The sequence below is a fragment of the Rhinatrema bivittatum genome, chromosome 4, assembly GCF_901001135.1.
Source record: "Rhinatrema bivittatum chromosome 4, aRhiBiv1.1, whole genome shotgun sequence".
NCBI classification, from domain to species: domain Eukaryota; kingdom Metazoa; phylum Chordata; class Amphibia; order Gymnophiona; family Rhinatrematidae; genus Rhinatrema; species Rhinatrema bivittatum.
The window spans coordinates 368,941,256-368,962,555 of NC_042618.1; the positions used below are offsets into that span (position 1 = coordinate 368,941,256).

The 21,300-nt window shown below is 45.6% G+C and overlaps 1 protein-coding gene across 1 annotated transcript in view; it reads right to left on the reverse strand.

The window, feature by feature from the left end:
• Positions 1 to 21,300, reverse strand: part of NUP210 (nucleoporin 210) — a 307,403-nt gene that overhangs the window by 235,947 nt on the left and 50,156 nt on the right. Inside the window, 1 exon segment of the mRNA XM_029600827.1 lies at positions 452 to 584. Within this exon segment, the coding sequence (XP_029456687.1) occupies positions 452 to 584 (133 nt within the window).

Sequence of the window (21,300 nt, forward strand, 5' to 3'; positions counted from 1 at the left end):
ATCCACTGACCTATGCTGCGCAATGTCACCTGTTGCTGGATGATATCATTCAGTGCAGGTCAGTGGTGCTGGCAGGTTGTGTTCCTCCTATCTGAGAAGGAGAAGACCTTCCAGAATTGTGAAATGCTGAAGGGGGGGTGTGGGGGGAGCCTTGGCCCTAAATTTTGGCCATCTAGATTAGGCACTTGATGCTGAAAACAGTGCAAGGTGCCTAAATATTTTTCCCCAAACTAACTCCAATTACCTATCCACCCATTTTTAAGCACCTAAATTTAAGAACTCAGTAGGAAACATTTTGCTTTAGGCAAATCCTGGCACCCAACTCCTTAAGTTAAGCACCTAGATCTTTTGAAAATCAACCCCAAGCAACTAAAATGTGACCTATATAAAAAAAGCTGTTTCTTCATATAGTTTCATAGCTTCATGCTGATCAGAAAGGCAAAAGACAAACCTGTAATCTTTCCTTGTCTTATTTTCTGTACTTTATACTGAATTGATGTTCCTACCAGCAAGTAGATATCATAAGCTGGGTTAAGAAGGATATTCTCCAAAATAAGCAGTCTGACCTCAGCAGGAGAGACCTTCTGTAGAGAAAAGAAAATTGAACTGATATTGAAAGTAATCAGAGTGACAGCATTCCATATCATTAATGAACTACTATACCTCTATTATCTAATGTGTTGTAGATGAATTTAGAAAAGCACATTCTGTTTGGATGTGTACACACACAGATTGAACTCCAACAAACATCTTCCTAGGCAATGGCAAATCTCATGCTAAGACCTTTAAAGGAAATTTCCACCATGACTCAAAAACCCTTCAATGCCCTCTTACTATCTTAGTTGTCCTTCTTTCTCACAAGGGTCCAAGATCACCCAACCAAGATCTGTTTGACAGACAACAAACTATGGCCTGGATTTTCTAAGGTCACAGACCTTAGAAAATCCGGCGGTAACAGGGGGCGGGGGCAACATTTGCCGGCTTTCGCACCGAAAACTACACCATAAAAGGTGTAGTTATTCGGCGCGAAACTGGCTGCAATAAGGGTCCTTACCTTTCGCCACCAGCGATGTCTCTGCAGAGTCGGTCCCGGTGCCACCCTGACTCCGCCCCCATTTAGTGATCGTACGTGAAAAGGGACTTTTGAAAATGACCTCCTATAAGAGCAACTTACAAATCACATTCCTATCAAACAAAAATCCACCTTAATCTTTTTTTTTTGTAGGTACTGTGAAAAATTAAAAACGATTTGGGCCAAAAAATATTCTGTAAAACCAGTACTGGTACTTACAAAAAAAAAAAAAAAAATTAGACATGTTTTTTTCAAAGCTTCCAAACCAAAGAGCAAATAATGTTGCTTCTTTTCACAGATCATTTTGTATCTTCCTTTATTTCTACTACATTATCAATTTCATTGACTCTCATTCTAGAAAATCTCACTTATTTTCTAGTGATCTCGTATGGTCAAATATCTGCAGCGGGACATGCTTACTGTTGAATGGGATGTTTTCTTAACCAGGTATTAAAGCCATCAATTAGCAGTAGAACACAAACAGGCCCTTGGACGCGCGTTTTCCCTTACCCCTTATTCAGTAAGGGGCGGAAAACGCGCGTCCAACCCGCGGCACCTAATAGCGCCCTCAACATGCAAATGCATGTTGATGGCCCTATTAGGTATGCGCGCAGGATACAGTAAGTAAAATGTGCAGCCAAGCCTCACATTTTACTCTAAGAAATTAGCGCCTACCCAAAGGTAGGTGCTAGTTTCTGCTGGCACCGGAGAAGTGCAAGGAAAAACAGTAAAAACTGCTTTTCTGTGCACCCTCTGACTTAATATCATAGTGATATTAAGTCGGAGGTCCCGAAGGGTGTAAAAAGTAAAAAAAAAAAAAAAAAAAATTAAATTGGGCCGGCGTCCGGTTTCCGAGCCCGTGGCTGTCAGCGGCCTCGAGAACCGACGCCGGCAAAATTGAGTGTCGGCTGTCAAACCCGCTGACAGCCGCCGCTCTGGGTCAAAAGGAGGCGCTAGGGACGCACTAGCATCCCTAGCGCCTCCTTTTGCCCATTTCTATCTCACCACCTAATTTACATACTGAATCGCGCACACCAGCGAGTGGCTGGTGCGCGCGCCAGGAGAGCGAGCGTTCGTCCGCTCTCCCGCGTTTTTACTGAATCGGCCCGAAAATTAGAAGTCTTCTAGCAGACTGATGTCCTTTGAAAGGTTTGCAGAGTAGATTTCTGGTGGAGTCAGAGTAAGGAATGACAGCTTTCCAAGCTGCTGCTTGGAAAGACTCAAGCAAAGTTACTGTTCAGGAGTGTGTTCCAGATCAGTTACTGGACTATAGAGATCTGCACACCAGAAATCAGCTTTTGTGCTATTGAATGCAGCCGGATAGCTCCACCCACTCCCAGAATGTCATCGCTTGAGGGCGGTCTTGGGAGACTTGCCTCTCTACTCACTGCTGTTTCTACACAAACCATTTTCCCCTGCAATCCCATTTATCTGCTGCTGTCTTTCGCAGTGTTGAGCATGGAGCCTACTCCCATAATATCATCATGAGGGCCATTGGGCTGCCAAAACGAATGGGCTGCAGCAAAGGACACTGTCCCTTTGCTTGGACTTATACTTATTTATTTATTTATTTATTTAAATAATTTATATACCGGAGGTTCCTGTATAATATACATATCACCCCGGTTCACAAAGAACAGTAACTATCGCTACAAATAGCGGTTTACATAGAACAGAATAAAAAAGAAGTTTTACATTGAACAAAAACTAAGTAAACAAGTTTTTACATTGAAGTCAGCATGTGTAAATTTCTGATTGAAAAAAGGAAGAAAATAATAGATCTGAATAACTCGTTGTGGGCTTGAAAAGACTTTTCTTCGAGTTCTTGGCTCGAAGCATGAATCTACTTGGATTCATGCTTGGACTCCTTTGGTTATTTATGATGTTATCTCCAGAATGAGGTATTCTGGTCATATGGGAGAGGTATTCTGGTCATATGGGGTTGGAACAATGCATGTCAATCACGCTTTCAGCCAGAGACTTAGTGACTCCTCTTTGGTTGTCTCTTATTGCATCTGATATGTTTTCTCACAATGTAATGCTACTTTTCATAACTTCTGTACATATTTGTTCTATCAAAATGGATGTTTATCAGCTACTGTTAGATGACTTGGATCTGTTCTTTCTTACAGAAACCTGGACTAACAATTTGAATATTGCATTGCTACAACTATCATCTCTGAATGATTATCAATTCCTGCATAAAAGCAGGTGAGATGGAAAAGGAGGTGGGGTGGTATTTTTTAAAGGCCTGCCTTCTATTGAAACCTATTTTGTTAGAACTAGGAGGTGGTAGCGAAAGTCTGGTATTCAAATTGAATGAGTGGATATTGGCCTTAATTATCTGTCCTCTTGGCTTTTTAAGCAAATATCAGTTCTTGCTGATTTATTAATGGCTATGTTATCTCACTCTAATACAATTTTAGTGATTGGGGATCTAAATAATCATGCTGAAAGCCAACAGAGAAGCTCTTTTTGTGAGTTTCAATCTTTATTATCTTCCCTCCATTTATATATGATGATTCAAGTTCCTACACATAAAGCAGGGCATATACTTGATTAGTTAATTCTCCCAGATTTTTGGGGAAATCATTCTGTAGTAAGTGACTGGATAGTTAAAGCAGTCCATTGGACAGATTTTTTTTTTTTTAAACAATCTTTCAATATTGGCTCGATCAGTTAAAAAATGATGAAACTGGGGGATTATGTACAGATCTTGCAACTGAGCCTCCGGCATTCCATCAGACACAGAGGTGGTCATCCAGGGTCCTGTGTAACAGGACTTGAGCAGCGTGCCTGCGGCCTGTCTCTGGGGATTACCTACCGATCTAACAGCTGAGCTTCTGACCGTTCCATCAGGCATGGAGGTGGTCATCTGGGGTCCTGTGTAACAGAACTTAAGCAGCGTGCCCGTGGTGAGTCGCTGCCAGCACACCGAAGCCGCATGCCAAAGGGGCGCACCCCTTCTGACTAATTTCTCCCTTCATCAATATGGGGAAAAAAGGAAAGGGGAAGGTGTTTTCAATTCCCCTAACAAATCCACCCATAATTGGACCTTTGGATCAACACTACAAGTTCAACAGCTCTGACGGAGAAAAGTGAATTGAAAGAAATTGGAATTTCAGGTGAGTCTTCATTAAGTATGGGTGGTAGGACTCCACCCCCTGCACCTCATTTGGAGTCACCAGTTGGTTTCATGGTTTCTGGGACCCCTTCCAATGTAAATTTATTGGATTTGATGTCCCAACAGCCTTCTCAAGATGATCGTTTTCTACCAGGTGACCTGGAGGAACCAAAGAATGTAACTTTAAGAGACATTTGGAGAGTAGTCTCGCAGACTGAGACTGCTTTATCCTTAACTGTCTCCCAATTATCTGATTATTCTATAAAAGCCTCCAATAAGTTTCTGGACTTGGAACACAGAAAAGCTGCAATAGAGGGGCAAATGGTCACTACTAACCAGACTACTAATAATATTCAGTCTATTTTTGAATCTAACATTAAAGATAGCTTATTCTTACATAATAGAATAGAGCAGTTAGATAATGTAATGATATACAAGAATTTAAGGTTTGTGAACTTTCCGTAAACTAGATTGTCATCATCTGTGGAACTGTTTAGGAAGTATATAAATGAAGTTTTACAGATCGCTCATGATAGAGAAATTAAGCTTTCTAAATGTTATTATCTTCAGGAATTTAAATCTGTGCAGGGACATGAGGGGAGCTATGATAATCTTGTCTTAAACAATCATGAAATGTCTAGAATGGGTAAATGTGAATCAGTTATTTACTCTTTTGGATAATAGAAAGACTAGGGGGCACTCCATGAATGATGTACTAGACCTACAACGGGATTCATTTGATTAAATGTCCAGAGTAGAAGGTGAACATTCTATGATGGATTTAAAGAGATCATCCTGTGCCCTAGATCCCTGACCCACATGGGTTTTTATTAACCTAAAGGAAGACTTTACCAGCCCATTTCAGAATTGATAAACTTTTTTTTTTTTGTTGGAGGGCATAGTTCCTGACGTAGTTAAGAGGTCTTTGGTTCATCCTGGATTTAAAAAGGGTGCTCTGCCAAAATATCATCTGAATAGTTACAGGCCTATCTCTTAATTTGCTATCCTTGGGAAAGTATTGGAAAAAGTAGTTTTCAATCAGTTAAAGTAATTTCTAGGTTCTTCAGGAATCTTGCATGTGAATCAATACAGATTTAGACAAAAGCATAGCACAAAGACTTTACTGGCCTCAGTAAATGATTATTTACTAAGGGCTTTGGACATGGGGAGCTGTAATTGCTATTTACTTAAAACATAACCTCCACTTCTGACTCAGTTAACCACATAATTTAACTCACTAGGCTAAGATTTAGGAATTGCGAGTAAGGTTTTTTAAATCTTTTGAATTTTTTTTGCACTCATCAGCAAAAGGTCAGAACAGATTTATCCTATTCAAATAGGTATAGTGCCGATGTAGGTGTTACACAGGGCTCAATCTTATTATCTACTCTTTTTAATATTTATTTAGAGTCACTGTGTGTTTCACTGGATTCTTTCAATGTGTTCAAGTGTTATACACAGATGAAATACAGTTGTAATGTACAATCTGCTCACCTGTGTCAAGTAAGAGAGCGTGCACTATCTTTGGCAGGCCCTAAAATTTGGAACTCATTACCCACAGAGTTATGTCTCCAACCTGACTTAAAAGTTTTTAGAAAGGTGGTAAAAGCATGGTTATTTTCGAAGACTTATCAGGATGTAACAATTTCTATTCCTTTGATTTAATCTTCCTTTTAATGATAATTCAGGATCGATGACTTTCTAGCTGTGTCTGTTTTATTCATTTTTTAGATTTTTTTTTTGTATATAATCTGTTTTTATTTGCAAACCAGGAAAACAGTACATTATGCACAAAACATTCAAATACCAGGCCGCAGCCCTTATATAGCAGCAAATAATTAAAAGCAAACAAAGTTACCTGTGCCTTGATAACAGTTCTCAAAAGATTACAATAATGCCCTTGTCAGAATTGTAAAGCATAAGGAGAGCACGTGGTCACTTAACAGAACTTAGCTAATATGTTAACTATTCAAACCCATCAACCCCCCCTCCCCTTACTGGAGTCCTGACCCTTCGACACACATACTCAAAGCACTGTATAAGTGGAACAAAACACTAACGTCTGATAGGGTGGGAACCATAGAGCGGTCAAGACTTTGACCGTCATATAGGGTTATTTTCTTCTAACCATTTTTGGAAAGGGTCCCATATGGCCTGAAACGATGGTATACCATTTCTATGTACAGCAGTAAGTCTGCCTAATTGATAGTAAGAAAAAAGCCGGTGCTGCACTGGGCAATTGTTGGAACCTTTACTTGTTTCCAATTTAGTGCTTACTCTGCCCGTGCCATGTGTGGGTGTTATATTCTGTCATGGGTAGGCCCAGTAATACATGCCAGGGCCGAGCATCGCAGGGTAGACGAAACAGCTGTGAAATCCACTGAATCACCCCATGCCAGTAAACCTGAACTCGGGGGCAAGTCCACCATATATGATAATATGTGCCTTGCTCGCCACAGCCCCGCCAACAAAGGTCGGACACTGCTGGGTAAAAGCTATGAAGCGCAGCTGGTGTATAGTGCCATCGGTAAAGCATTTTATAGCAGTTTTCTTGTAACCTAGCTGATATAGAACACTTACTAGCCATAGTATAGATAAGATCCCAGTCACTGTCCGCCAGTTGCACCGGGAAGTCTAATTCCCATAGTGCTCGGTATTCATGAACACCCAATGACTTACCATTAAGCATTGCATAAATTTTCGATATTTTGCCCTTAATAGTCGAAGCATGTTGGCACAGGGTCTCAAATAAAGTGTTAGTGGATCTCACAGATTGTCTCCTCAGACCCATATGTATGAAAGAGTAAACCCGAGCATATAGAAAGAAATCTATAGTTCCTCCCGGGTATAGGTCACACAATTGCTCTCTCATTAGCAACTTGCCCTGTTGGATAACATGGCCCAGGTACCAAGCCCCAGTTGCCAACCAGCAACTGATAGCCAAGGTTCTCTCCGAAAGAGTCAGTACTGTATTAGTGAATAGGTGAGTCATCAGGGAGTAGCTTTCAGGGCCCACTAGCACCGTTTTCCAACGATGCCAAATGCTCATTGTGGTACGCAGGGCATACGGATAGTAATCAAAATTGCTCCAAGATGTGCTGGGCTGCCACAGCAAGGCAGAAATAGGGAATTCCCCCAATAATCCCTGTTCAAACCTAACCCACTGGGGGGTGTCTCGAGTGCCGGGCAAAGCCACCAAGGCACGTAGCTGAGCTGCATAATAATACCAGGATAAATTGGGCAATTGCAGGCCTCCCCGATTCTTGGGTAAATAAAGAGTAGTCCTAGCAACTCTAGGTGGCCTCTTCCGCCATATAAAACTACAAACGATTTGCTGCCATTTTTTAAGAAATGCAGTGGGAATGCTAATAGGGATAGTAGTAAAAAAAATATAAAAAACGAGGAAGGATGGTCATCTTAATGATGGCCAATCTTCCCAGCCAAGAGTAGGTATGACGCCCCCACCTTCTTAAACACTCCTGTATATTGGCCACTAGTGTGCTGTAATTTAGATCAAACAGCTGATTAGTAAGAGCCCGATCTTAACACCTAGATATTTAAGGAATAAAGAGGCCTATAAAAATGGGAACCGATGTTTAATAGCCTGTACCTCAGCTGGAGATAAAGTCAAGTTGAGAATTTCTGACTTGTTGTAATTGACTCTCATGCCTGAAACTGCCGAGAAGCCACACAGCTCCTCCATGACTCCTTGTAAAGATAGCTTAGGTTCCGTAAGAGTCAGCATGATATCGTCAACAAAGAGTGAAATTTTTGAGTGTGTAGTGCCCCCCATCACCCCTTTAATATTCACAGCCTCTCGTACCCTGGCGGCGAAGGGTTCTAAGAATAGTGCAAATAGCAGGGGCGATAGTGGACAACCTTGTCTCGTACCCCTCTGAATAGGAAAAGGGATCCCATAACCTCCATTGGCCTTTACTCTGGCCAGCGGGTGTTCATATAATTTCCGGAGCCAAATCAGAAAAGTAGCCCCAAAACCCATAGCCTCCAAGACCTTAAATAGGTACTCCCAATGGACGAGGTTGAATGCTTTTTCAGCATCCAGTGCGAGGAGCACTGCTGGTATTTGTTTCTGGTGTACTATATCAACAATGTCAACAATCCTCCGGACGTTGTCTGCAGCTAATCGTCCAGGCACAAATCCCACCTGATCATTATGTATCAATCCAGGGAGAACCTTATTAAGTCTGGCCGCTAAGACCCTTGCTAAGATTTTTAGGTCAATATTAAATCAATGAAATTGGACGATAAGAGCTACATTTAGAGGGGTCTCTGCTAGGCTTTGCCAATACGGTAATACCCGCTGTGTTAGATTCGTTAGTAAAGGAGTTGCCCTCAAGTAATGAATTGAAGGCCTTTGTTAATGGTTCAGCCAGAAAGGTGGCAAATTTACGATAGTAAGTTCCAGTGAACCCATCAAGCCCGGGTGCCTTACCAGTTTTGAGTTGTTTAATGGCGGCCATCACTTCGTCAGTTTCTATGGGCTTATCCAGACTGATCTGCTGGGACTCATCAAGGGCCAGTAAAGTCACCGACCTCAAATATTGTTCTATTTCCCCTGAGTGAATAGAGGGCTCCTTAGTATATAGGGCGGAATAAAATTCGGTGAAGGATGTTCGAATACCCTCTGACGAAGTGATTGTCTGGCCCTGTGGATTTTGGATCTTAAGACACCTCTGTTTGGGCCTGTGCGGCTTTTAATTGTCTAGCCAGGTATTTTCCCACCTTATTTCCGCCTTCAAAATACTGCTGCTTTAGTAGCATTAATTGGTGACTAATAGCTGTGTCCTCTAAACAATGTAGCTTATCTTTAATCCTTAATATTTGTTGATAAATTAATCCCGATTGAGTGCGGCTATGGAACTGGGTCAGGTCGGCCAATTCCAGCATCCATGCTCAACGCTGGCCCTCCCTCTCCTTATTGCAGTATGCTGCTCGTGCTAATACAAGCACCCCTGGCCACCATTTTAGAGCACTCCCAAATGAGTAGTGGGGACATGCCATCTGTCTGGTTATCCTTGAAGTAGTCCCGTAGGACCGTCTCCATTTGACTGTTGAAAGTACTATCTTTGAACATGCTATCATTAAGGCGCCATGGGCGAAACCCCCTATCAGTATCTTTAAAGCAGCAAGTCAGCCAAATAGGAGCATGGTCAGACCACGTAATGTTATCAATATCCATTTTGGAGACTAGATTTTGAATTGACTTGGAAAGAAAGAAACAATCTTGGTATATGTGCCATGAGGGTGGGAAAAGAAAGTGTAAGAACGTGATAAAGGGTATCTATCCCTCCATATATCCACTAGGCTCCAATCCTCTAGGAACATGTGCCACCTCCTGCGAGTTTGTGGATCAGAAACCTTCCCGGAGCTAGAATCCAGCGAGGGAAGCTGCACAAAGTTAAAATCCCCCCTATGATAAGATCTCCCTCCAAATGGCGATGTAGTAGATCACTAAGTTCCATTATAAACTGGGACTTATGTAAATTGGGAAAGTATACATTGAGCAGTGTAAATATCTATTTGCCCACCCGAACTTTAACCAGTATATACCATTCTTGTGTATCATATACATGAGATAATTCCTCATGTACAAAGGTGGATGTGAACAGTATGCCCACCCCCCGAGTATCTTGTAGTTTTTGTACTGGCTGCCCAATGTGCAACAGGATACTGAGAGAAGTGCAGGAGCCGTTGATGATGCTTCCGCACATGCGTCTCCTGGACAAATACCATGCCAGCCTGTTGCCGTTGCGTTTCCCTCTGAAAAAGGGAGCGCTTCCGTGGAGTATTAAGCCCTTTCACATTGAGTGATACTATTTTAGTCGCCACTTATCCCTTTAATAAGTGAACCCAGCACTTCCCCATACCTGCTGGTCCCCACTTTTCGGGCCTAGGGTGCCTAATATCCTTGAAAGATCCTACACATTTACCCTCTAGCCCCACATCATAGAAACCACCCACCCTCTCATGAGAATACATGTTCCACTGCGAACAACCAGGAACTCCAGTGCAACCCCAGCAAAGTCCATTGGTATCCCGAAGAAACCTTAAGGGATACTCCTCCTCTGGAGGTCTGCTTCGACTCATTCTATGTGTGCCACCCCCTCTGAGACTTCCCCACCCCATAACAATAAACCATTTGCAGAAAATAACAAGAGACACATCTGAAGAATCAAACTCTGTGAAAGTGTCCCCCAAGACTCATGCATCCAGAAGAAGCTGTGAGCTGGAAAACAGGGCTAGTCCCAAACCAGATATAACTAATAAAAATGCAAACTCAGGAACCCGCCATAATGTTATAGAAGAGTTCCTAAAAGATCAAGTAAGACCTGAGAAAAGCAAAATGTCACCCTTTGTCCTGTACCGCCGAACTGCGTGAGTCAATGTGGCGTCTAAGTCGTTTTCCTCCTTTGTCCACCCTCTGCCACCGGGGTGCATTATCCATCTTGTATTGGGTCTGCGGCACGCTGGTTTGCTGAAACGTGATAGGTAGTTGGGCCTTAGAAAAGGCCGCAGACGCATCCTCTAGCGAAGTGATTTTGTATCCTACCCCAAAGTCCAAAAGGGTATGTCCAACGATATTTGATGTTCCTCTCCCTCAGTTGTGCAGTAACTTCATGCAATTCAAACCTCTTCTTCAGGGTAACAGGAGAAAGATCTTGGTAGATGGAAAGGTGATGATTATTCCAGTTAATATCCTTCAGGTTCCTGGCAATGGCATAGATCCTCTCTTTAATAGGGAAGCTGGAAAAGCACAGCACAAGATCCCTGGGCCTCTGATCCAGTCTGGGTCCCAGTGCGCGATGCGCTCTCAAATTTTATTTCATCCGTTGTCGCTGATGGTGCCGAATCTCCCTCAGAACTTTGGAGCAGTATAAATTTGCAAATTTGAGACGCCGTCTCTGCCACCTCTGCATATTCAGGAGTCTCCGGCACTCCCCTTATACGCAAATTATTGCGTCTACTCCTATTTTCGAGGTCCTCCACTTTAGTTTGCAAGTCCTGTATATTTGAGGACATGGATGTTTGCTGTATGATAATAGAATTAATGGATTCCCCATGCCCATCTATTCTGTTTTCAGCATCATCCACTGTTTCCAAGAGCAGCTAGGTCCTCCTTTAAGTCAGCCACGGCCATAATGTCCTCCCGAAGTTGTTTCAGGTTGGCCCGAATTTCAAGGAACCACGTTCTGGCCTCTTCCCGAGTAAGGAGCGCCGCTGTATCAGTGCTGCTAGCTGCTGGGATTGGATTGTCCATCTGCTCCGGCGTTCCACCATGCGCGCGCGCCCCAGTGCTTGCGGTCTCGGCACCATTTTGCCCTGTCTCTGCCGGCAGCTTCTCGTAAGAGAACTGCCACAAATCTGCTGTTTTGCGCTTCGTGCTCATAATACAGGTAATCGGGGGTTTTCTACTCATGAAGACAAAGTAATTCGCCGAGTTTGCTGCGTATTCTAGCCGTTCAAGGGTCTTTTAGCGGGTGGGTGCTCAGAGCCGAGCTCTCATGCATCTGCACACATTCGCCACGAACAGCGCCCCCCCCCCCCCCCCCCACACTTTTTAGATTTTATTTAACTATATTTATATTATTTTGTCAGTTTCAATTTTAGGCCATTGCTTTGTTTTATTTTCATCTTTTAATATATTTACTGTATTGAATTTTCCTTTGGTTCTATGCTTAAATTATGTAAACCGTTATGATGTTTCACAAACAACAGTATATAAAATCATTAATTAAATAAAAAATAAAAATAAATAAATGAATCTAAAAAAATATATCTACCCTCTCTCAGATCTCTTGTTTAACTGCATTTGGAGAGTGGATGATGTCATGTGCACTAGTATGACATCTAAGACCAATGCCTTATGATTTCTAGGAAACCTAGACCGTCATTTCTGACTGAGGTATCAGAGAATGGTGAAAATATACTTTGTGTGGAGCATGTAAGAAATTTAAGGTTCCATTTTGATACTAATTTGAATTATACTTTGCAATTGAAATCAGTATTATCCACAGATTATGTTAAATAAAATTGCATTGCAAATTAAGACCATAATTAGATCGCCCTGATTTTAGAACCAAAGTCCAAGCTTTTATTTTAACCACAATTGACTACTGTAATTTATTATATAAAGGGCTTCTGAAAACTTATTTACAAGTTTTACAGTTATTACAAAATTTGGCAGCCCATTTAATAATGAAGACCTAGGTATATGAACATGTTTCCCCACAACTTCAGTGTTTACATTGGTTAAATGTTCCATCCGTCAGTCTTCGACGGCTACGCCCCGCCTACCTCTCTCTACTTTCGACTCCTCCCGCTCACCTTGGACTGATGGCCGCCGCGGTGTCTGCTTGGTGTTCTCTCCGGCATCTCCGGACCGGCTTTGGTTCTGCCTCCCGCCATTCTCCTCCAAGGTACCTCTAGGGCACGCGCACGGCCCTCATCTTTAACTCTACATTGGTGCAAACCTCAGGGGCGTCCCCCGGTTCTGACGTCACGACTTCAGGGTCTATCTGCCTACAGTATTTGCTAGCTCGTTGAGTTAGCAACAAGAAACGTACGGATGGGATTCATTCTCCGTTCCTAAGCTACTCTGCCACTCCAGCATTATCTGGTACTCTTACTACCCTTCAGGGTCTCTAATGGAGTACCCGCTCCTTGGGGGCCTCTTTGCTTCTTTTCAAGTGATATCAGGAAACCGGTACTTGCTCCTCGAGGGCCCATGTTCCCTGAGTCGCTGCCTGCAACCTTTACACTTCTACTTGGAAGAACTAACTTACAGTTACCATCAGTGAGTACAGATACCATCTCTTTCCATAGTACTGCTTCACTTGAACCAGGTACTCGCTCCTCGAGGGCCTGCTCTCTGCTCTGGTGCCAGACCTCTCATCTAGTGGAATCTCTGTACTGCTAAGTGAGTACAACGCTATCGAGTCTCTCTGCTCTAAGGGATCAGGTACTCGCTCCTCGAGGGCCTGCTCTCCCTGCCTCAGAGCTTCTCCTATTTCTACCTTGGGACTCTGAATGCTATTCTCATTGGGCCAGATTTACGCGCGCAGGGCCCTCGAGCGCCTATTTTGCATAGGCCGCCGGCGCGCACACAGCCCCGGGACGCGTGTAAGTCCCGGGGCTTCGTAAAAGGGGTGGGGAGGGGGCGTGTCCGGGGCGGGACCGGTGGCGTGGTGCCGGCCGGGGGGCGTGGGTGAGGCCTCCGGACCAGCCCCCGGGTCGGGTGATGGCGCGCTGTGGCACAGCTGACCTTAAGCGAGTAAGGAACAGGGAACAAGCCTTCAAGTCAGGCTCTGTCACAAGTGGGAGGTGACTAAATCCCCTCAAACCTTTCTAAGGGTGAGGTTGGGGGAGGGGGAACCCTGGACTGTTACTGTTTGTTGTGCTGAGAAGGACTGCAGTTTGTTTGGGAAAAAACCTGTTTCATTTCATTGGGAAATATTGGGGCTGTGCGGTGCAAGACTTTGTGCAGAGAGGTCACACAGCTTGAAGAAAAATGGGGGAATAAATATAAATATGGGGATTTTTGTTTTGGGTTTTTGTTTTGGGTTTTTTTTTAAACCCTCCACTGGCATGTTAAGTTTAGGCTGGGAAGGCCTGTAATGTATTTTTCTGGCTAAATTTCGTAGCTTCTTCACCTGGCTTGGCAACTGTAAGAGCCCTACCTGGAGAGGGACTTAGATTCACAGTGTTATAGATATAGACTGCACAAGCCTATATTTCTCCTGCTGTCACAAGTTCTATTTGTTTTCTTGAGCTTATTTGGGGCCCCACTACACCCTGAAGGAGAGGAAGATTTTGATACCTCTGGGACCTCCACCAATGGATTACAAATGCCAGAGTTACTTGTTTTTAAGTTCCAACTGAAGTGGATAGAGATTATCCCACCAAGTGAAGGGAAATACCTAACGTTGAGAGGACCGACACGTTCAACCTGGACCTTTCAAGAGGAATTACAGTGAGAGAGCAGACCTGTGGATTTCACAAATGGATAACCTTTCCCTAAATTAGACTGTTCTATGAGAAAAGAGGATTCCATTAAGAAAGGTTAAAGGAACATGTCACACTGAAGTGTCCCTTTAGAATAATACTGAGATTCTGCTAGGCAATAACTTGTAATTTAAATCTAAAAATGCATTAAGAAAGCTAATGTGCAACAGCTTAAGGCTGTACAGGGTCTAGCTTGCTGTCAAGCAAAGCCAGCTTAAACCAACATCTGGTGTCATGTGTAATACATCATCTGTCTACTTTCTCCACCACTGGTGTGGACAGGACACTACTGCAAGAAACAGCAACTGACTCATGACACTGAATGCTGGAATTGATCACAGCTGTCATTGGCATCTACCTGGACCTCAGAAAACATTTAAATACCCCATTAGCTAACTTAAAATTGCTTTTTTTTTTTTTTTAACTAAATTTATTACTTACCAGTATTTCTGGACACCATCCAAGCTAAGCAGTAATAACTTGAAAAGCCTCTCAGACTACTGTACTAAATTTTTAAAAGGGGAACTTCAACACAAAATGATTGTTTAACATGAAAGCAAAGCCAAATTACCCATAAAGCAACCAGCACAACACAGAATCACAGCACAAGAAAGCTAGGAAGAATGCCAGTGCAGTGGGATTAAACACTTATGTTATTGGTATTTTGATCCCATCGCTCTGACATACTAGAATCTAATGTGCCAGAATCAGTTATGAAGCTAACTATTTGGTGTTAGGTGTCATTTTGGAATGAAAAGGTCAACTGCTACCAATCAACACTAAGATCCGCCAATACAAATAGGAAACTAGAAGAGATAAACACAGAACGACCGCTGATAAACCCAGTCTGTTCACTGCCTATTAAAACATCAGAACATAAAGAACTGCAATGCTGGGTCAGACCAAGGTCCATTGAGCCCAGCATCCTGCCTCTGACAGTGACCAATCCAGGTTGCAAGTACCTGGCAAATTCCATAAAATAGATTTCCTAGCGTGTAGCCAGATGGACTCAGGACCAATGGGTAATGTGCTCTTCTGCTAGCAGATGGGAGACTGAGTCAGATTTCAAAGCTGACGTCACTCTAGATATACCCCTACAGTAACCTCAGCTCTTCAGTATCTCTCCATCTCCTAGCAGATGCGGACACTATCCCACACACTAGAATAGTGTTAAGAATTACAGCAAAGAAGAAACAAAATTTACCTTAAGGAAGATTGAGCCCCGCTCTCCTGCGGTGATACCTAAGAGTCCCTCCCCCAGTCGAGAATTCCTGAGGTTGATCTCCGATATCCCTCAGAGGTGAGCCTTGGTCCGGCAGCTGGCTCCCGGCATGGACTTAGCCCCCAGTGTGGCTGAAAGGCAGAGGGTGCAGAAATGAGCGCAATGGTGAAGGTAATTCCCTCTCCCCCCACAGCTGGAGACCGTCCGGTACACGATCGGTAAGCGCCGAGATCAGGTGAGAAAACATCTTTAAATTCAGGTCTCCTGTCTCCAGAGCTCGGATTGCTGTACTGAATCCGTCCCCAGCAAGGTTAGAAGGGAGCACTCATCAGGCTGAGCAGCCTTGCTTGGGCTAGGCTCCGATCTGGTGCAAGGGTCCACACACGTGGAGACCCTTGGGGGAGGGGGAGGGCTGCCATCTTACGCGCAGGGGTCATTGGCGCCATTTTCCCTTCTCGAATGGCAGTATGCGCAGGGCCGGCCGGGTGGCCGAGGCACCTAACTTGCGGGTATCCAATACAGACTCGCGCATAGCAGCGCGCACAACTGAGCGCACAGCCGCAAACACAGAGACAATGGCATCGGTGCCCAAGAAGGCCAGAAGGCACTCTCTTTGCACAGCCTGCCACATAAGAGCCACATAGCCTGAATTGGAGTCCTGCCTGTGTCAACATTGCAAAGAAGCCCAGGGGGAACCAAAGCCTGGTCCATTACTGTCGGGAGATGGTTCAGGAACTACTGATGATAGCTCCCCGGACCTTTGCATCTCCGAGATGGCTTCCCCACAGGAGGGCACCCCTGGAGCCCCTACTCCAACTTCCCCTGGGATTAACATGGACCCAGGGACCTTCTCCTGGTTGGAATTTTTCCAAGGGCTGCAAGCCTTCATTCAGGCGCAATCAGCCCCATCTGTGCCCCAGGCTCAACCCCTACCGGAAGCACAAGATCCTCCCGGCCCGGCTTGGATGCCTCGAGACATGCTTCGCCTAACCAAGAACTTCCCTAACAGGGACCCAGGCACCTCTGATGATGAGAGTGACTCCCTGGAAGAAGGACAAATCCCTCCAGGAATGGAACCATACCAAACCATGCTTCAATTCTTCCACAAGGATGAATTACCAGCACTTGTTTCCCAAACTCTGAAGACGCTGGGTATTCCTGGCTGGACCCTAGGGCGGAACAAAAGAAAAACCCCATCTTGGTGACCCTTCGTAAGGCCTCATGCTACTTCCCAATGATGGAAGCCATCCAGGAACTGATTGACCTGGAATGGGATGCCCCGGAGGCCAGCTTCAAAGGGGGTCGGGCCTTGGAAGCCCTATACCCTCTAGAACCAGCAACCAAGGAACGCCTGCATTTCCCGAAAGTGGACGCTATGGTCTGTGCCGTCTCAAAGCGAACGATTCCCGTTGAGGCAGGGAATGCACTGAAGGACACTCAGGACAGACGACTGGAATACATCCTTAAGCAGGCCTTTGATGCAACAGCTTTGCAGATTACTTCCTGCTGCGTACTAGTGACACATTTCTGCTTGCTCCTCTCGAGAGAGGCAAATAACTCCAGAACCTATACCGGTGAGATGATGGAACCTGCAGCAGCCTTCCTCACGGACACAAGGTCAGTCCTGGTGCATACCTCAGCCAGGGGCGTTGCCTCGGTAGTGGCAGCCAGAAGACAACTATGGCTAAGGAATTGGTCTGCAGATGTGACATCTAAAGCGAATCTCACAAGAATGCCTTTTAAAGGATATCTCTTGTTCGGAAGTGAATTGGAGAAGTTAGCCAGCAAATGTGGCTAATCCCCAGTGCCTCGGCTACAGGAAGATAGGAGTAAAAGATCTCAGCGTTCCTCCCCCAGAAGAACCAAGGGCAGAGGATTGCAGCGCTTTAGACCCTACAGGAACTCGCAGTTCCAGGCACTTCTTCCCTCCAGAAAGTCCCAGCCCTTTCGGAACAGACAGAACAAGAGGGAAGCAGGGCCGGGGGCAGGCTCCAGCCGTGCTCCACAATGAGAATGGGCAGACCCATCCACAGGAAGAGGATATAGGGGGTCGACTTGCCCTCTTCTACCAAAGATGGGTCGAGATAACGTCAGACAAATGGGTTCTAAACATTATTCAAGAAGGTTACACTCTGGAGTTCTGCAGCATCCCTCGAAATAAGTTTATGATGTCACCCTGCCACTCCTACTCCAAGAGACTGGCAGTAGAAACCACTCTAACAAGACTACTCAGTCTGAAGGCAATAACTCTGGTTCCCACGCCCCAACAAAATACGGGGCGCTATTCCATCGTTCCCAAAAAGGAAGGATCATTCCGGCCCATCTTGGATCTCAAGAACGTCAACAGTCATCTGCAGGTTCTACACTTCCTCATGGAAACCCTTTGCTCTGTAATAATGGCAGTACAACCGGGAGAGTTTCTAACCTCCCTGGACCTTTCCAAAGCCTACCTTCACATCCCAGTCCATCAGGATCACCAGCGCTTCCTGCGCTTTGCGATACTGCATCACCATTACCAATTCCGAGCACTACCCTTCGGCCTAGCAACCGCCCCCAGAACTTTCACCAAAATCATGGTGGTCGTGGCGACAACACTGAGGAAGGAAGGGATCTTGGTACACCCTTACCTGGACGATTGGCTACTCAGGGCAAAGTCTTCGGAAGAGAGCCAGCAGGTGACCAGCAGAGTCAAGAGCCTACTGCAGGAACTCAGTTAGGTTGTGAACACAGGCAAGAGCACTCTGCAGCCCTCTCAATCGCTAGAGTACCTGGAGGCCCATTTCAACACCAAACAGAACAAAATCTTCCTCCCTCCGCTGAGGAGAAGGAAACTGATGGAACAATTACGACGATTGATGACCAATGCATGCCTCAAGGTATGGGACTATCTTCAAGTCCTCGGCCTCATGGCATCAACCCTGGAGGTCGTCCCATGGGCAAGGGCCCATATGCGACTGCTCCAGCGCTCATTACTGTCATGATGGAACCCACTGTCCCAGGACTACTCAATTTGCCTCCAACTACCAGTAGAGGTACGATCTCAGCTCCAGTGGTGGCTACAGGAAGCAGAGGAGTAATCCTATTCCTACCGAACTGGATCTTGCTCACCACGAATGCGAGCCTGCGAGGGTGGGGAGCCCACTGTCAGGAACTGATTGTTATGGATCTGAAGTTACGCGTTGCTAGTTAGCAGTCTGTTGTAGATCTGATGCCTGATGGGTGGAGCAATCAGATAGGAGTAGCAATCTGTTATGGATCTGATGTTAGTTAGACTGCGGGCTCCTAAAGAGGGAGGAGTTAGCAATCTTGTTAGGAAAGCTCTGTGTAGAGCTGAGAGTAGCAATCTGTAATTCTGATATAGTAGTGGGTGGATCCCTGGGCCGGTGGCAGATAACAACGCCCCCGGGATGATATCCCGAGAGGGACCACCAGCTAGGCTTGAGTATGGAGACAGACACACATTAGTTCTTTTATTAAACAGGTTTTTGAAATCACCAGAGGTGGCAGTAATGAGCTGATATGCCCGGCAGGGCTGTAGTCCCTCAGGTACTGGAACAGCGATCCAGGATGGCTGAGCTATTGAGAAACTGTAGAAAGTGAGTAGGCAGAGTTCATGAACAGCACTGGATGACAAAACTCACGTAAGGTTTCAAGGAAGCTCAGGAACTGGAAAGGTTTAGGCCCTCGAGGAGCAAGTACCTGGTTCCAGGGAAAGCTCTGAGAGAGTGATGGTAACTCACAATTGTTTGTAGCAGCGATAGCTTCCAGGCAGTAGAGAATCTTCAGAGTGTCCAGCAACATGGGCCCTCGAGGAGCGAGTACCGGTTCCTATCTGTAATCTGAAAGTAAAGAAAAGAGCGAGGCTCCCGAGGAGTGGGTACTTCTGGTAAGTCCGAGGGTCTCTGCCCCTTTGGATAGCCAAAGCGACTCCTTAGCGAATCCTTGCTAACTCAGTTAGTTAGCCATAACAGATACCTTTAAATATTGGAAGGGGTTGACGTCATCTCAGGGGGACGCCCCTGAGGTTCGCGCCCTTGCTGGTACTTCAATCAGAGCACATGCCTTAAGTCTTCAGGCAACATGGCGGATCTGCAACGTCGAGCCGGTCCGGGGATGCCGGAGGGAGATGGCATGGAAACGCCATGGCAGCCGGCCGTCCATCAGACCCGGAGGGAGTCGCCACAGAGGTAACACTGATGGCCCAGGGACAATGGAACAAGGAAGAGGCAGAATGGAACAAAAACCGCCTGGAAGTTCGAGCAGTCAGACTAGCGTGCCTGCAATTCAGCCACAGACTCAGAGGCAAAGCAATTTGAGTAATATTTGACAACGCGACAATGGTTGCTTACATCAACCGCCAAGGAAGAACCAAGAGCCAGCAGGTGTCTCTGGAGGTAGACCCTCTCATGGCATGGGCAGAGATAAACCTACAAGGGATCTTGGCCTCCCACATGGCAGGAAAAGACAAAAAGTCTCAGCAGACGTCCTCAGCAGAGAGAGCCTGGACCCAGGGGAATGGATGCTGTCGACCACAGCCTTCCAACTGATAATAAATCGCTGGGGCCTCCCAGCCATGGATCTACTGCCCACCTGTCTCAGTGCCCAAGTCCCCAGGTTCTTCAGCAGCAGACAAGATCCACAATCCCAAGAAATCAACGCTCTCGTCCAGACTTGGCCAGAGGAAGGCTTACTGTACGCCTTCCCCCCATGGCCATTACTAGGCAGGGTCATCCGCAAGATAGAACATCATAGGGGACTAGTTCTACTAGTGGCCCCGGATTGGCCAAGATGACCATGGTACGCAGACATGCAAAGACTCCTTGCGGGGAACCCTCTGTGCCTGCCTCCACACAGGGACAGTCTCCGGCAGGGCCAGAATCTCCACGAAGATCCGTCTCGATTCTCTCTTACAGTCTGGCCCTTGAGAGGACTCGCCTGAAGAAGTACGGTTACACCAAGGCCGTGACTGACACCCTGCTCTGAGCGCGCAATTTCTCCACATCCCTGTCATACATACGGATCTGGTGAGTATTCGAAGCCTGGTGTGAGGACCGCGGGATTCTCCCGCGGACAGCCAAGATTCCCATGATTCTGGAGTTTCTTCAGGATGGTATGAAGAAGGGGTTGTCACACAACTCCCTCAAAGTCCACACTGGCCTGCTTCAGATCAGAAGTGGATGGTATCCGGCTATCAACCCATCCGGACTTGTCCCGCTTCCTGAAAGGGGTTAAACAACTCCGACCATTCCTAAAGTGGCCAGTGCCTCTATGGAATCTCAATCTAATATTAGACTTCCTAGCTGGGGCTTCCTTCAGACCAACACGCGGTCTGTCACTATGCCTCTTAATATTGAAAACGGCATTCCTGGTGGCAATATATTCAGCTTGTCGCGTCGGGAACCATTCAACTGTGCACGGTCCCCTTCTTCTTACCGAAAGTGGTTTCCGAGTTTCACTTGAACCAAGCCATCGCACTACCATCTCCAGATGAACATAAGGACTCTGAAGACTCACACCTTCTTCGCCATCTAAATGTTGGCAGACTCCAGGTGCGATACCTGGAAAGATTAGAACCGGTGCACAAAACGGATCGCTTGTTCGTTCTTCACAGCGGGAAGAAACAAGGAGAAGCGGCCTCGCAGGTGACCATAGCCCGCTGGATCAAAGAAGTAATCAAGGCAGCCTACATAGAGGCAGGAAAGCCCTTACCTCTACAGGTTAAGGCTCATTCTACGAGGGCCCAGGCAGTCTCTTGGGCAGAAAGCTGCTGTCGCCCACCGAGATCTATCGGGCGGCGACATGGTCCTCCATACTCACCTTCTCCAGGTTCTACTGTCTGGATGTCAGGCCTGAGAAGAC